General features: G+C 37.0%; 2 protein-coding genes across 2 annotated transcripts in view; one reads left to right on the forward strand and one right to left on the reverse strand.

Annotated features, from left to right (window-relative positions):
• Positions 1-5,735: 5,735 nt before the first annotated feature.
• MS3_00004087 (uncharacterized protein) lies at positions 5,736-8,836 on the reverse strand. The gene has a single exon (XM_051211975.1). It carries the CDS (start codon positions 7,815-7,817, stop codon positions 7,269-7,271), a length of 549 nt encoding a protein of 182 aa, XP_051072107.1. The 5' UTR covers positions 7,818-8,836; the 3' UTR covers positions 5,736-7,268.
• Positions 8,837-9,913: 1,077 nt separating this feature from the next.
• Positions 9,914-14,752, forward strand: part of CHRNA2_4 (Neuronal acetylcholine receptor subunit alpha-2) — a gene marked incomplete at its 5' end in the record, with an annotated part of 41,293 nt that continues 36,454 nt past the window's right edge. The window contains 3 exons of the mRNA XM_035731823.2: positions 9,914-9,983; positions 12,108-12,307; positions 14,471-14,580. Of these exons, the coding sequence (XP_035589789.1) occupies positions 9,914-9,983; positions 12,108-12,307; positions 14,471-14,580 (380 nt within the window). The remainder of the gene's footprint in view (positions 9,984-12,107; positions 12,308-14,470; positions 14,581-14,752) is intronic.

Consider the following 14,752-nt stretch of genomic DNA (forward strand, 5'->3'; position numbering starts at 1 on the left):
AATTCATTTTTATTTTTATATACTACCTCACTTATCTACCCTCTTCTATTCTCATTTTGTGTATCCTTATTTTTCTACTTATACAGCAACTCACCTATGGTGGAAACCCTATTTATTCTAAACGATTTCGAGTCACTGACCGGTCGAAAATGCTGTCACCCAATACAAACACTGAAACTACATATAGCATTCGAACTGGCTGCCTTCAACGTTCGCACACTAATGCAGATCGGACAACAGATAGGGTTGGCCATATCTTTAATAAGCCTTAGTATCGACGTCTGTTGTCTTACGAGACCCGTATTCAAGACTCTGGTGAAGTACTACAAATTCACTTTCCATCTGTTGCTTCAAAAAGCTTGTTCTACGTGCGTTTATCCGGGGACCCTGTGGCATCTTCGTCTGGTCTTGCTGGCAGCACTAATCGATTGGATCCCCATTAACAGTCGGTTATGTGCTGTTAGATTAGAAAGTTCCATCAAAGTGAGAAGAAATCGGCGTGAGAAACGATGTCTTTTCGTCATCTTCGCCCATTCTCCGACAGATTACAGCCCGAATGCCACCAAGGATGAGTTTTACCACCAACTAACAGTTCTACAGAAAGTTCATCAGACAGATATTGTAGTACTAGCCGGAGACTTGAATGCTCAGGTTGGGCGTCTAGGCACAGAAGAGAGTCGTTTAGGTGGCTGATGGGGACTTGTTGGTCGCAGGACAGATAACGGGGACTGTCTACTGCAACTGTGCACAGACCACAACCTGTTTCTGGCTAGCACTAACTTCTGACATAGTCATCGCCGATGTGTCATTCTTGTTCAACTTTGTCGTCGACGTACTTTTAGAGATAACACTCTCCTCGTCTAGATTTCCAGGGGTTGAACTTCTACCGAGAGGTTCACTTGTTGACTTAGAATATGCTGATGACATAGTTTTACTTGGTGAAGACGCTGACAAAATGCAGAGTCTTATGACCACTCTAATCAACAATGCAAGCATGTTCGGGATGCGATTCTCCCCCTCGAAATGCAAAATGTTGCTTCAGGATTGGGTTGCATTGACCTCCGAACTAATGATAGGGAGTGAAGTAATTGAGCGTGTCGATCGCCTCACTTATCTTGGGAGTCTCATCAGCTCTTGTGGTCTGGTGTGTGACGAAATCTCAGCACGGATACAGAAGGCTCGACTAGCTTTTACGAACTTGCGTCATTTATGGCGTAGGCGAGATATCCGCCCATCAACCAAAGGACGTGTTTACTGCGCAGCAGTTCGTTCCGTTCTACTTTATGGCAGTGAAACATGGCCGGTAAGAGTAGAGGATATTCGTAGGTTACTAGTATTTGATCATAGGTGTCTTCGAAATATTGCTCGTATATCGTGGGACTATCGAGTAAGTAATGCAGTTGTTAGGAAACGGGTAATAGGTAAGGATGGAAAATCAATTGATGACGTAGTGAAACTTCATCAGTTGAGATGGCTTGGACACGTGTTACGTATGCCCAACGACCGACTGCGTCTACGTGCGATGTTCAATGGTATAGGAGTAGATTGGAAGAAAGCTAGGGTTGGCCAGACCAAAACATGGCACGAGTTCATGAAGTCACTGACAAGTGGACTGAGTCATGTTGGTAGGTGTAGACTATCTGGTTTGGGACCGCGAGATGATAGCAACCGATGGTTAGAGACCCTGAATGACACGGCTCAAAATTTGATTGCAATGACACAGGGCATACACTCTTTATGTTCTCCCAAATTTTGATCTCTTTATTCCTCCTTGTCTCTTTTTTTTTCTCTTCCCCAATTTGTTTCACTGGATTATACTCTTTAAATAACATCTCCAAACACTAATTTTCCTGATTACTGCTTATACTCTTATTACCTCTACCACTACGGGATTTGAATCGACCACTGCATCTCTGTGCTAATGTGGTGTGACAACTCGAACTGATGTACGTACGTACGGAGTTCTACGTTGTTACTGACTGACTGACTGCCACCTGGCGTTCTTCCTCTGCATTCCAAGCCTGGACTCAGATTGATCACATAACGATCAGCTACCGCTGGCGTGGTTATGTACAAGACTGCCGTTTCTTTTGGAGTACCTATCTGGACTCTGATCATGCCCTGGTCTGCGCCAAACTTACCTTACTTTTCAGTGGCCAACGAAGTGACCGTCACCAAAGGATTGATGTCAGCAAGTTGGTTGCAACTTCTGTTGCAAGTAAGTATCGAACCAAGCTAGCTTCTAGGCTAGCTACCATTCCACCAAAAAGTATGGATGAGCATTGGTTGCAATTGCATGACGTCATTAAAATGGCTAGTAAAGTCACTTGTGGTTTCGCGAAACGTCCCGCTTATAAGCACTGGATTTCTTCAGGCTCCTTACAACACATTGAAGCTCGTCGGTCTACTCTGGGTGACCGTGAGTTTGACCACAAACGTAGGATGTTACGTAATGAAATTGAGAAAAGCTTGCGTAAGGACCGAGAAGCCTGGTGGTCAGAGCGTGCTAATGAGCTGGAAGCAGCAGCTGCATCTGGTAACTACCGGAAGCTCTTCCAACTCATCCGAGCCACTGGGAGCAAGAAGTCCGGTGTGAGCGAAATAGTGTGTGAGGATGACGGTACACCAATCACTAACATCCATCGACGTCTTGGACGATGGGCAGAATTCTTCGAAGGGCAGTTCAACTGGCCTGCTGCTCTGGCAACATCAGTCAGACTGTCCTGCCCTCCATGGCCGGTGATGACTGGTCCACCAAACGAGGCGGAATTCCGCAAGGAACTCCAACTCTTGAAGCGCTACAAATCACCTGGCCCAGATGACTTACCTCCGGCTCTTTTTAAAGATGGTGGTGACTTTCTGGCTAAGGAACTGACTGTGTTGTTTACAAAGCTCTGGGAACTAGAAAGTGTACCAACGTCATGGAATGAGTCGATAGTTGTCCCTATCTTTAAAAATGGTTCACGTCGTTCCTGTAACAACTATCGGGGATAAGTCTACTTCCGATTGCGTCCAAGCTATTGGCTTCCGTCATATTTCGTAGGTTGTTCAAAACCCGAGAAAGATTGACTCGCGAGGAGCAGGCTGGGTTTCGTTCTGGTCGAGGATGTATTGATCATATCTTCACCCTCCGCCAAATGTTAGAACACCGTCATACTTATCAGAGGCCAACAATCGTAGTGTTTCTTGACATCAGGGCTGCCTTCGATTCGTTGGAGAGGACTGTTCTCTGGGATTGTCTATTGAATAAGGGTGTGCCTGAGAAGTTTATTAACATCCTAAAAGCCCTATATACAAACACCTCAGGCAGAGTGAGGGCATACAACTACCTCTCTCCATTGTTCCATTCGAGCAGTGGGGTTAGACAGGGTTGCCCAATCTCACCATTCCTCTTCAACTTTGCCATCGATGACATTCTGGAAACAGCTCTGATGGATGTAAATAATAGTGGTGTGGATCTGTTGTCTGGAGAAAGACTTCTCGACCTTGAGTATGCAGATGATATTGTCTTACTGTGCGATAATGCCCAAGGCATGCAATCCGCACTTAATCAGTTGGCAATGAGTGTCCGTAGGTATGGTATGTGCTTCGCACTTTCGAAGTGCAAAGTACTTCTACAAGACTGGCAGGATTCTAATCTTGTACTCACCCTGGATGGTCTGATCTACAACGCGCCGGTGAGAGCAGATTCGCTCTATGCTTGTGAAACCTGGCCTCTGATTTGATGATGTTAAACGACCCTATGTGTTTGATCATCGTTTTCTCCGAAGGACTGCTGACAACCGATAGAGACACTATGTTAGTAATGCAGAGGTTCGGCATCATGTGTTCGGGCACAGCTACAAAAATTCTCTTAGTGTCACCATCTTGAAACATCGACTTCGGTGGCTTAGACATGTCCTACGAATATCGTCGCAGCAAATTCCACAATGCATTATTTGCCGACTCTGAGACTGATTGAAAGATGCGGAGAGGTAATCAATGTATGACTTGGTGTCGTGCTAAGAAAGAAAGCTGTACAGCACTGGCTCCTCTTGGTTCTTCACGACTCCCTGGCTAAGGGGTGGTGCAACACAGTGGTTCGAAACGTGATCGGACATGACTCAAAATAGAAGCCAGTGGCGATCCTGCCGTAAATTTCTTTTACTTTCTCCAAAAATGGACGTAACTTTAACCGGAAGAATTATTTCTGGTTGTACCTTTGCTAACTGAACTGCCTCTCCTATTATTATTATTATTATTATTATTTCACTACCGTACACTAATTTCTGCTCGTTTTTTGTTTTCTTATACACACTATACTTTCTCTATCCCTTCACATTCTCTTTGTTATTGTGTGGCGCATATGTATTTGGTGCCCCTTTGTATCAGTATTGATGTGTTCAGGTGATGTATTGGCAGTTGAACCCGTTGCAATTTCACCGACCAATAAGTGAACCAAGATCCTAATGCTTCTTGGTCTTCAAGGCCCTTTCTAGTCCAGTGGCCAGTCAAAAGACGATGATAAGAGGCAGACTACTTTTCTGTTGAACCCAATTCGATCATGACCAAAAACTCATAAATTAATACACTATAAATGCCTGACCACAGGCCACGCCAAATAGGAAATCAATTAAAGCTCAATTATGTCTTAAGTGGTAGGTGAAATGAACATTACATAATCATTTAGTAATGATTGAGGAGTAGTAAAATGCATAAGAATCATTAATAAATCCACTGGAACCTTGTAATAAGTGGGATATAGTGATGTACTAATGTAGTTATCTATTAATTATACAATAAAGATATAAATAATAATCTGGAAAATAGCACCGAGAGTTTCAGCCCTCCAATTTTCGTTCTGTAATAATACATACTATCCAAATAATAATTTTAATATTTCGAGTCATAGTTTGAGTACGATATTCGTAATTATTAGACCATGGTTACGCTGCACACCTTATTTTGTTCATTTTAGATGGGTGGGTGGTAGTTTTGACTATTAAAAACGTAATTATGATGTGGGTACTGGATTGGTTTATTGGGTTGATGCCCATTCTAATAAATTTCTGTCGTCTTTTAGTAATGGTAATTTATTGTTTCTTATTTTGTAGGCTATGTAATTTGCGCCCTACTTATCCTGTTCATCTACATTCCTCTTATGAATATAATTATTTTGATAGATTTTTTCTTAATAATTGATCTAAATTTGGGTTAAGCTGTATATTATCACTTAGTCCTTGCACATATTCATTGTCTTTTAATCTGTTTAGTAATTTACTAATTAAAGATTTTACTAAGATTCAATCGATTGTAATGAAATATTGAAGGTGGGCTTAACAATATTTTTGCTCACTCAACTGATCCTCGAATCTCAAATAAATAAAACGGAATCATTAGCCGACTCGTCGAGTATATAAACCAATAATAGAGAAGGAAAGCTATTATTTCTATGCAAAATACTCAACTATGAGTTGTTTTCCAATAATAATAAAGCTGAAGGCGAGAAGTAGTGACCAGTGGAGTTCAACCAGGTCTGTTGTGAGATAGTAACTCACTGAAGACAATGGTGAATGTGTCGCTCAATTTCGTGGATTAGTTGAATTTAGACATTAACACCGTTGGATACCGGCTCAGTGGTCTAGTGGTTAAGTGCTCGGTCGCGAAACCAGTAGGTCCTGGGTTCGAATCTCGCAGGGTGCGGGGTCGTGGATGCGCACTGCTGAGGAGTCCCACAATGGGACGAAACGGCCGTCCAGTGCTTCCAGGTCTTCCATGGTGGTCTAGCTTCAACTGACTCATGATCTTAACCATTGAAATATGACAATTCACTACAGTCTGTAATGTAAACATGAAAAACATTAGATAATGATTTCTCTAAAAATCTAAAGAATTAGTTATGCAATTAATAAGTTGTAAAATGTCAATCTAAAAAGGGATAAATAAATCTGGCATGTATATGAAATAAATTTTCCCGTTAACAAACACGTTCTGGTAAATCATTGAATATAAAAAAGCATCGCTAGTTTTAATGCCTTAGTCAGGAACACAAGATCTCTGTTACAGTTGGAAAATTCCGGTCTCTTATTATCGTTTTTAAATTATTTAATTTCCTTATGACTCACCAAGCAATGACAGTCTTAACACAGCGATCTGAACTTCTATTTGATGGTCATGGTCCAGCGTTTATGTTTTGCTTCATAGTTCATTTTACAAAAGATACCGAACCTAACTTATAGGCAATCAGCGAACAATGATAAAACCAATAATTATGGAGAGGGTTAGTATCTGATTAATCGTAGCCGTAACGGCTATAGATGGTTGATTAATCAAATATGAAGCGTATAGAAATGAAACGAATTCCTAAACTGTGCAAGTCATTAATGTCTACTATAGCTGTCATTCACACAGTATCCAGAATCTTCCACTAACTTTCGTCGTTCATTATCATGGTTGCTTTACAACTGGGATCGGCGTATGTAGTATTTTTTTCATAAAGGTTTGGAATGAATCGTAACAACAGCATTGACATTTACCGGAAAAATGTCTGTGATAATCAGAAGTATTTGAATTATAGTACGAACTAGGAATCCCAGAAATAACGTAGTCGGATCAAGAAGTACTAGATAACCACAAACGAATGTACTGTATTTCGAATTCGAAATCAAGCATCCAACAAGTACAAAGGAATCATCAGTTCATTCGAACACCACATACGCCACAGCTTAAATTGGAGTCTAGGTGTCTGTAATAAATTGTACGTCTTCTTCTTAAATTAGTCCTGTGTCTGTCCAAAATTGTGTTGGATAAAAACTCTATTATCTAGAATGCACTCATGAGTATTAGAATTAACAATCGAAATCGGAACACTCACCTGCTTCCTGGGATTGTGTAATAAGCATGTCGGTTGTGTACTGAAACCGCTGCTACCTAGAATTTGAACCGCACACTTTTAGACTTTCCTCCCCCACGAAATAATGTTGGATCTTATATACCCAATTTATGAATGATGTAACTTCATTTAAAACATATTTCTCACATTGTTTAGAGTAAACATTAAAAGTGTTTTTGTGATAAGGATAAACATCAGTTGATATGAAATCATCCGAATTGTAATCAAAATCGAGCCCATTTATTATTTGTGCTTCGCATTGAACAAGTTTCCCACAAAAACGAATGCATTATGAGGACAAATAATATTCGGTATGACATCAAGCTTTGACTCTTCTGAAATAGCTGCCTCGAATTAATTATGAATGTCATTGCAGAGTAAAGGATCATTAGAAAAATCAGCATCTATCAGGTTTCCGATCATGACTAGGTTCATTCAACATATTTTTCTCAGATTTGCAAGGAATTTCGTCAGAAATATGTGAATCGTTAGGAAAATCCATATCTGGTACAATAACATGAGAAATCTGATAAGTTGATTGATTAGAAACTGCTGTCTCGCAAAGATTCTGAGTTTCACTCAATTCTGAACTGCTATATGACTCCACACTGTCTTTTGAAATCGTTGATAGGGATAAATGATCACTAGGAACACTGGACTTAATAGAATCAGAACTACAAGACTTAATATTCGTTGCAGCAAGATGAATAGTTGTATTAAAAACTGACTGAATATGTCCAATATCACCACATTTAATGCACTTAGAATTACGACATTTCAATGAATTAAAAGAGTGGAACCTGCCACAGGACAAACATTGACCAAACTTGTGCCCATCCTCGTGGACTGCATCGCAACTCCTCGATGAATTATCTGCATAAACTTGAGTATGGTCTGGGTTGGGATGACGTAATGCAGTGGAATTTTTTATATCCTCATAAATCATTTTACGAAACCTTCCTCCTTTACCACATTCGAAATTTGTATACTTAACATAGGCAGAAGTTCCTTGAGAGTTGTATAAGGAAGCGAAATGGGCTTTTCCGGCACATTCAGAGTTCTTAATAAGCTGTATGCCTCTTTTTCGATGAATGTGAGGAAGTGTGCTACAATATTAACATCCTCAGCATCTTTCTTGGTCATAGCCCAGATTTCGAACCTTTCAAAGTAATCCTCAAAAGCATCAAGATCTGAATGTACATCCAACAATCCCATCACAGGCTCCATCGCGTCGTCAGTGTGATAATTAAAAGTATTTGAATTATGGTACGAACTAGGAATCCCAGAAATAACGTAGTCGGATCAAGAAGTACTAGATAACCACAAACGAATGTACTGTATTTCGAATTCGAAATCAAGCATTCAACAAGTACAAAGGAATCATCAGTTCATTTAAACACCAAAATATCCCATATTACAGTGGCTCTGTAATACTTGACAAATTCAATTACTTGGTAGATATATACTTTCCTAATTTACTGTTGAAATGAGGTCGAAATTATTATTGGTGTCGGTTTGTGTTAAACCTGAAGTACCACGGAAAATTCTTCCCATTATATAGTTAAATACCAATAATTTTCATAAACCAATTTTGCTTTGATAAGTGACATCTATTACTAACTTTACTCATCAGATAGCTTTGAAGGACCTGCCATCTTTTAAAAGTATAATGCACCCCGAATACTGAAAACACATACCAAAAAGTAAGATGGTTAAGTGTTTAATAATATTTCGTGTCAAGGAGGTATAGAAAGTCACTAATCCAACGTATATGATGGACTATATTATGAGGTCGATCTGCATGAATACGATAATGTAGTAAGGTAGATGACGACTTACTACGTGAACGAACTGTTGGAGACAGAAAGAGGTAGACAAGCACAACAATACATCCACTACTAAACAACATCAGTCATAAACAGGAATGCCATTCATCCTATAATGACTAACTCATCGTTAGACCAAATGTATTTTAAGTTTAATGGGAAAAATAATAATCCCTAGTTTAATACTGTCAAGGTTATAGATACTGAAATGCAATTGGCTGGTGAGATTTAAGTTAAACAACTTGGGAAGAAAAGTTAAGGAAGAAAGTGAGCGATGGCTAAACAGAGACCCACTGTCGAAAACGATCAATAAGTATTATTATCAATCGATATACTAGAGTAAAATAAAATCAATTAAAAGCGGTAAGATACAACCCGTGTAGTTTTCTTTATAAGGAAAATTATAAAATGTTTATTGTAAGTAAACAGTGCACAAATTTGTTTATCGACTTTCCAGTAAATTCTGTAGCATATACATGCGTGTCAGACATAAAGTATACTTATTAATAACTTGCCTGACACCCCTAGAAGTTTTTGAGAATAATATTAAATATAAAAATTAGCAGTGTTTCTGTTTTATCGTGAGGCTGTTTAGCCGTAGTCTATTGATATTCCTGATAGACTAAACCAATAGGTAGTTTGGTGGAAACAAAGTATTCAATGGTTATCTTAAGATGTTCACTTCTAATTTAAGTAAATATTAATGACATGGAATAAAGCGAAAGTGATCAAAAACAGTGTTTTCTATGAGCATCAAGGCAAAACAAACTTCTGGGGATATCAGGCAAGTTATTAATAAGTATACTTTATGTCTGACACGCATGTATATGCTACAGAATTTACTGGAAAGTCGATAAACAAATTTGTGCACTGTTTACTTACAATAAACATTTTATAATTTTCCTTATAAAGAAAACTACACGGGTTGTATCTTACCGCTTTTAATTGATTTTATTTTACTCTAGTATATCGATTGATAATAATACTTATTGATCGTTTTCGACAGTGGGTCTCTGTTTAGCCATCGCTCACTTTCTTCCTTAACTTTTCTTCCCAAGTTGTTTAACTTAAATCTCACCAGCCAATTGCATTTCAGTATCTATAACCTTGACAGTATTAAACTAGGGATTATTATTTTTCCCATTAAACTTAAAATACATTTGGTCTAACGATGAGTTAGTCATTATAGGATGAATGGCATTCCTGTTTATGACTGATGTTGTTTAGTAGTGGATGTATTGTTGTGCTTGTCTACCTCTTTCTGTCTCCAACAGTTCGTTCACGTAGTAAGTCGTCATCTGCCGTACTACATTAAACTTTTTGTAATCGTTTTCAACCTTAATGGATAGGGCCATTTTATTTGAATGCTAACAATTCCACTCGATTAGAGCATGTTATAGGATGGGTAAAGTGATCTGAAAGTTTTTGATTAGTTCCTAAGATATAAAAATCCGGGTTGTATATTCGTCAGTGATTATTTTCCTTTGTGGTGTTTAAACTTGTTTTTTGATAAAAGAATTCTGTTAATCATTTCTAGGTTTCATTCCGTAATCAAGTTGATGCTTTTGGGTGTAAATAATGAATTTGCATGATAAGCTTATCGTTGAAATACTAACCACCACAATTTACATTGAAATCCGAATTAAGCTGTGATACGCTGTGGGGTTACAACAAACCTAAAATATGATTTGATTTATGATTGGTCAGTTGAATAAAATCCAAGGAGAACTGAGTTACCAAATGGCTTAACGATCATTTTTTTAGTTCTGAACTGTGACACTACAATTTTGAGTTTTTGAAAACTGATTGTTACACGGGAAAGTTCACTCAGTTGTCGAAATTGCTTGTTTGACATGTCAGTTGTGAACAATATATCGGCAATACAAACTTTGTTTGACACAAACACAGATTAGGAGAGAGGGTTTCCCAGATCGCAGAATTAGACACTCTAAAAAAATTCACACATGCATATATTCATCCACAGTTTGCTTATATGGTTGTTTTGATGACATTGATTTTGCAGTTGGACATCTCTTTAGTCAGTTACAATTTGGTTAGTCTAGTCGTACATCATTGACATCAATAAAATCCGCCTCCATTCCTGAATATCATGATCTCTCAATCAATTTAGTTTATGTTTTATTTCTAACTGATACATACCGCTAACCTCATTTTGGCTTTGAAATTTCAATCGGAATTTTAGAAAATCTGTTTGAATTAACTATTAATACGACAGTTTTGATGGCACAAACTAACGTAGGTATGCTTTTGACAACTTTTTGGAATAATAAATTTCTAGTGAAAGAAGACATAAGTTTATTTGAACGGGAAATTTTCTGTTTATCAATCATCTGGGATTTTCATTTTTAGTGAATGATATAGTTGTCTATTTTATTTGTCAGTTTGACTGAATCCTGTATTGACATTCATATTATTAACAAAATATATGTTAGCGGATCGTCTTTTGGACAGTAGTTGGTAGGTGTCCGATAAATACTTTATCCATCTTACCATCTCGATAAAAACCAAAGGTAAAGGTATGAAGTTATCAAACATAAGGTCCAGTGGTCGGGAATTCAACTTAGTGTTTGAATATGAAATCTTTCAGCAACTAAGCCACAAGTATTCTCATGCTCTAGAATAAATCCATTGTTTAGCAAGTACAGAGTATAATATCTGAGAGATGATCAACAAGCAAACTCACTTTATCTCAGTAGCACTTTCTTCAACATTCGAGTTCGTCTACCCGAATAACACTTGTGTTATATTTAGGTAGAAAAATGAGAAAATGCTCAATTCAAATAAACTATATGTGTCTGTCAGTATATGAGTGTGTTGAAAGAATACTTTTTTCATAATAATGTGGAGTCGAAGGACTCTAGACCTTTTGCTAGTAATCCGTAGATGACTTTAACTTTTGATTGAACGTGTTGATAAATACACAGTTTCATTAATATTGGAAAACCTAAGCAACTGTTATCACATAAACGTAAGAACCTTAAGAAAACGAGAACCTTTCTATAGTCAGTTCTTTCAATCTAGTTTACTACTCAGTAATGAAGACTTTTGACTGAATCACAATCCTCTCTCTGATTATCGGGCGACAGCACCAATATGTAACTGGGTCTTCCTAATTTCATTACTTCATTTAGTGTAGAGTATAGATTGTGACCATCACATACTATCAGCCATGGTTCTCTATAATCCTTTCAAGTTTTCTTTACTTATAACATATTATCTGAGGAAAATATCTTGAAAGCTGAAATTATCGATTGGCAAATGATTTTCATAACGCCTATATCGTTTAAATCCAATTTGAAATGTAAAGTGTATTACACTACTAAATTAAGATCACCTTACCTAAAAAAAGATAGTCCAATCTTTTTGAACGACATTTTTATCTAATTAAGACCATGCAGAAACTGAAAGCAGTATGGAAAAATCACTTATTCGTGTGATATTAGAACGTTATAAGCAAAATGGTGTTGTTGGAAGACCTGTGAATAATAGTCGTGTGAAAATGGTTGTTCAGTATGGTCTCCAAATGATTCAACTCCTTGGGCTTGACGAAAATAAACAAGTTTTAAGGACAAATTGTTGGGCTGTATATGTAAGTTGGGTTACTGTGATCTTATCTCCTACTGAATTTTTTTCAATCTACTGAATTCCTATTGATCATGGTATTTTGTTTTCTCATGAGTGTTACAAATGATGTGATTTAAATAGAACATTTTCTGGCTATGATAAATCTTAACTCACTTCTTTATATGGCAAGCATAATGGTTTTTAAAACATATTAAATCATGTTAAAATCAAGGTACACCTGATGTGGCGTGATAGTAGAAACTAATTAATATGACTCAACAGATTTGGGTCAAGTAATTGCATACATAAGATTTTAAAAATAACTTCTCTTGAAGATTTGAAACTGCATCACTGAAAAGAAAAGTGGGAGATATAAGCACTTATTCATTGCTCCTCCTACCGATTACTTAAAGCACATAAATTCTGACTCAATAAGGCATCACAAATCATAGGCATAACACATATGAAATGATAATCTACAGAAAGAAAAGAATGCTAGGACAATCAACAAATTTAGTGTAAATACATCGTTTTTGATCAAAGCTGCAGTTCAATCAAAAAGTAATGACTAAAGAACTCTTTCACTGAACGAGTTTTATCTTATATTAAGAATGTAGTAGAAAACTACATCAAGATCGCTAGTAGTTTCTGTCCTGTGACAGGCCTGATAACGTATCAAGTTACTCATCTGTGTCGTCTCTAGGACTATAACACTAGACCCATGGTGAACCTACAGATACGTCTTATTCAGCTATCCTCTATATCACAAGGTTATTCTATAGATTGACCACTCCCATTTTTTTTCACCCAGTCCTACGGTTGGAAAATAACACATGGTGTAAGAGCCTCTTAGGTAAAGTTTGTAGGACATTCTCAAGCCACTAAGATAGATACAATTGAACAAAGAGTGCTAGATATTAGGATCAAAAGCATTCTCGGCATCGGATGCGGGCACTACATCGCAGAGAGTCGCCGAACATCCTTAACTTAAGAAGATCCGGTTTCATAAGCTTAGAGTAGAATTGCTACTATGAACTGATTGCAAAACTCGACCTGCTCCAGACTAATATCACGAAGACACTAAAGATACTCCAGATTGGTATAAATCTATCATCCAACAAGCCACCACCAGCAGCGATACAAGTACGTAGATAATCGATCGTCTCGACTATTTTTAACAGTTTACTACAAAGGGTGCATTTCTAAAGTGCGAAATGTATGCAGTACTTACGGACACTAATTGTTAAATGATTGAGTATTATTTGCATAGACTGTGTATTATTGGACAATGAAATCATCTCACTTACTCAAGCTAGGTCTGAAAATCTTTTCCAGTTAACAGATCAGAGATGTTTCCAGAACGTGATTGACTGAAAAGTTCAAGATGAGTGGTGTGACTGACATACCCTATTTGATTAAAATATCCGAGGAATATGGTTGCATATCATCACTCGTTCCGAAGTGGTTTTATACAAAACTTTCAAGATTTTAATGATCATATCAGACACATCCCTCTCCAAAAGTCCTATCTAATGAATTAAAGGTGGTCCTGACATCAACAAATAATTAGAAATATTTCACAAGTATTTCTGAATATAGGTAGCTTAGAGGTAGTCTCTGAAAGTATTACTTGTTGATCACTGTTCAAATTTCGAATAGGTAATCAGATCCCTTAAGTGTTCAGGCAAAATGCAAAAGACATTGGTTTAAAAGTTGTTGGCTATAATCTATAAACATTTGAAATCCAATAAAGTGTATGATGGTCTGGAGTCACTTCATCTAGTAAATATGTTACGAATTTGTTTTACGGAAATCGAGTAGCATTAAAGTCTAGACAACATAACATCAATTACCTCTCAGTATTCAGTTTTCTTACTATTAATCTATTGGTAAAAAGAAAGGAACAGAAATTCAATTTTGAGAAAATTATAGAATGTTTCAATTATGTCAGTAATTAGAAACTTCTGAAATCTAACACTGGAAAATGAAGTTCCTGAAATTTTTCAAATGATTTAATTATGTATGAGAAGCTAATTTTTGTAATGAAATAAAGAATTTCGGATATGAACTATGTAGGTTTTGTAAAGTAAGCTTCTCTTAGCAAACCATATATCAAAAATTAGTCATAAAGTTTGTAGTTTATTAATCGGTAGAACATTTTTCACCATTTTATTTCAATGTAACATAGAGATGGAGTGATTCTTTATTGAAATGGAATGCAAGTCAGTATGGTGGTATTAAAGAATTGAGGATATTTCCACATCAAATATGGACACCTGATATTAAACTCTATAATTTGTAAGTTGTTTTCTCGAAAAAAATTACTGGTGTCTGTGAAAATTATCTAAATCGTCTAAACTTTTTAAAATTTAGTACGCAACTCGTATGAGATTTTTCCGGTTCTATATTATTCTAGTCTTATTCTTCTTTTTCTTTTTATGAAGTATTTTTTCAATGATCAAGCATAGAT

The sequence above is a fragment of the Schistosoma haematobium genome, chromosome ZW (assembly GCF_000699445.3).
Source record: "Schistosoma haematobium chromosome ZW, whole genome shotgun sequence".
NCBI classification, from domain to species: domain Eukaryota; kingdom Metazoa; phylum Platyhelminthes; class Trematoda; order Strigeidida; family Schistosomatidae; genus Schistosoma; species Schistosoma haematobium.

Coding starts and splice junctions, on each gene's coding strand:
- MS3_00004087 (XM_051211975.1), bottom strand. CDS start 7,817: ATGATTTATGAGGATATAAAAAATTCCACTGCATTACGTCATCCCAAC.